At 26.7% G+C, this 3,107-nt stretch overlaps 1 protein-coding gene across 1 annotated transcript; it reads right to left on the reverse strand.

Annotated features, from left to right (window-relative positions):
• Positions 1-2,015: 2,015 nt before the first annotated feature.
• LOC145840067 (uncharacterized) lies at positions 2,016-2,888 on the reverse strand. The gene has a single exon (XM_082947261.1). The coding sequence runs from the start codon at positions 2,886-2,888 to the stop codon at positions 2,016-2,018; it is 873 nt and encodes a 290-aa protein (XP_082803387.1).
• Positions 2,889-3,107: the final 219 nt, after the last annotated feature.

A 3,107-nucleotide genomic window follows, 5' to 3' on the forward strand; every position in this document is an offset into this window, starting at 1 on the left:
GAAATGTTCTGTTCAAGTGTTATGTAATTCTAATGCCTAGTCTGTTTTAACATTCTTTTATAAATTTGTAAGTTTTTTTTGGGTTCAAATTTTTTTTTGCTTTAATTCATTATTTCTACCGACGCATAAAACTTCTTTTACCTTTTAAAAAAACCATGTAATGTTTTATAATTTTATTGGTTCAAGACAATTATACTTCAGAAAATAAAATGGACTTTATTTTTATTTAACTCCTATGTTTTTCAATTTCAGTTGGCTTATAACCAACACTACAATTTGCTTGTAACATTTTTTTTGTTCTACAAAAGTATTTTACTATCAATGTCCATACTAAATTTGTAAAAATATTCCAAGTTTAACTGAGTTTGTCACAATCCTTTTTAGCACAGTCAAAACCTTTTTAAATTATATGTAAAAATATTAAGTAAAGCATTTGTGTTGTTAAACAAATCTAAACTGTGATAACTTACTTTTATATACCAACAAAAATAATGGATTTTTTTAACTTTTTTAAAGTGGTCATTCAAGCTAAATAGTAACAAATTATTGTTTAATTTAAATATAAAGAGACCTAACTCATATAAGTAGAGATTTTGAACTTATTTTTTGGTTTTTAGTTTTCTAAAACTATCTTCATACTTCTCATATTGTATGCATTTAAGCGCTCTGTTAAAAAGAAGATTTTTACCATTTTGAATTTTTACTTTCTCTTCCGAGCAAAACAAACCATATATAATGTTGCTCATAACAAAGAATTAAAGATTAAATAAAGTGTTTTTTTTTACTTAATTAAATATTTTTTATCCTAGTTAGTACTTTGATAAGATTTTTAAGTGAAAAACTATTGAGTTTATTTAAAAGACTTTTTATTTAGTTAACGTTATCATTTAAAGAGTTAATTATTTACGTCTCCAAAAATATAAATATCATTTTATTAATGTTTGAAATAAAAAAATCTTAAAATTTTGTTTAAAGCTCATTTATAGAATTTCCTGGGTGTATGTATATTAACCCTTCTTAAATTTTTCAACTGTTACTATGTTTATTTTCACAGATATTTCTAGGCATAATGATTCAAATTTAATGCAAGAAAATTTGATATATTGTCTTGTTGAATATAAAATTGAGTTTTTAATGAAAATGAGCACGCCACCAGCTCTGATTTAAGAATTTACAAAATGAAAACTTTAATTTTTCAATGATATTACATCTATATTTCTGTTTTTATTAAGTTTTGTTTCACATTTACCGATAATATCTTGAAATAAATTACATGAGTACATATTGTTTGGTAATAAGCTAAAGTTAATTTAAACTTTCAAAGCAGAGGATTCGTATGTTAAATTTTTTTGAGGTTATAAATTAATAAAAATATTTTTTTAGTTTATTTAATTAAACTATTTATTTTTTAAATTTCAACACCCAGTCTAGTACTAACAATAAGTCTTTTTCGTTTTGAAAAAAAAACTAAATAAAATGTATTAAAATCGTGTTCTTCTCATAATCTTTTCAAATATAACCACTTACTCTTTGCAGATTAATCACTTAGTTTTTATTTTATAGCTGTTAAAGTGTTGAGTTCAAACAATGTTATAAATAAACAATTTTCATTAACGTAGCTATATTTTATTATAATAAACAATGAACAATGGCATACAATAAAAAGTAAATTAATCACTAAACTATTATACTATGTTCTAACGAATTCAAACTCTTATACTTGTGTATTAACACTTGTTTTATATAAAAAAAACTCAAACATGATAAAATGTACTTTCCAAACTTTAAGTTTTAATAATATACTAAGACATATATTATAAAAACAAACATTTATAAAACAACATCAAATATGTAAAGCACAGTTAAAACCTAAATCATGTGACGTTTACGACAATTATTACAAACAATTCGTTAAAACTTATTAAAATATGGTCCTCCAAAAGTAAAGTGCCTAAAAATTTCCTAATTGGTCTTCCTATTCAGCTAAACCGGTCCCTTACATAGTCATTCAATGGTTAAAAGCTTCCCAATGTCTCGAATGGATTTTCGTACTCGTTTTCATTTCTAGCTGCCGCGACAATAGTCCTAACGAAAGAAGAAACATCGTAAGTGCTCTGTTGTAAATCAGAAGTTGGATTAAGTAGCTTGATGTTAACCGTGCTTGGTCCGTTTGTACACACTTGGTTAGGTCGGACCCAGGCAAGACCTACAATCTCTCCTCGTGTTTTATGGTTGATATCCTTTAGCTTGCTTTTATTGAAACCTTCTATAATGAAAAGTTGTGTCCTCTTAGTACCACGATCATGATTCCCGCCTAACAAGCGTTTATACTTTTTCAGGTTCCGTTTCTCTCTTTTCGACAATTCGATAGCAGTTTCCTCATATAACTCTCTGATGGCTGTTGCTTCGATATTATAATCATCACCATAGTCTAGTTTTCCCATTGGAAAGTTCAACTGCAAGTTTCCATCGTAGTTTTGCACAACACAAAGAAATTCTCCGACTTCGTTGACTACAATCACTCCAGCTACCGGCAAGCTTCTTCTGTATCTGTTGATCTGGTAATAGAAGTTTTCAAAGTAAGATTCGTCTACACCTATGAAGCTTGTCCTGTAGTTGTCGAAACAATAACTGTACACTTCTCTGAACAACTGCCCCTTGTCTGTGCCCTCATTTTCTGCTATAAAGTTGTAACTTATACGTTGAAGGAAATTGATAATTTTCAGTAACGGCATTTTCTGTCCATGGTTTTCTTCGAGAAAAAAATCAATTATCTCATTGCATAATTTTTCGTTTAGTAATAGGTAGAGTCTTAAAATTTCATTTGAATTTTGTTTCAAGTAAATTCTGTCTTTCCACAGCCTTTTTCCAACAAAACTAGGTTGCATCTTTTGTAAGGTCTAAATAAATTCTTAATATATAAGTAGGATTTAAACTTTTTTATTATTACAAAAAACATTTTCTTTCTTAGTGTAGTTTTAATAGTTAAAGTTTCAAGTTTAATATGTTTCTAAATCTTGTTTTATTTTTAAATTAAAAAGTATAAAAAAGTTAGTTAAGTTCTTCATTTATGTAATCGTAAAATTTTTAAAATATTGACTGTTTAT

The sequence above is a fragment of the Thalia democratica genome, chromosome 1 (assembly GCF_965202585.1).
Source record: "Thalia democratica chromosome 1, ktThaDemo2.hap1.1, whole genome shotgun sequence".
NCBI classification, from domain to species: domain Eukaryota; kingdom Metazoa; phylum Chordata; class Thaliacea; order Salpida; family Salpidae; genus Thalia; species Thalia democratica.

Coding starts and splice junctions, on each gene's coding strand:
- LOC145840067 (XM_082947261.1), bottom strand. CDS start 2,888: ATGCAACCTAGTTTTGTTGGAAAAAGGCTGTGGAAAGACAGAATTTAC.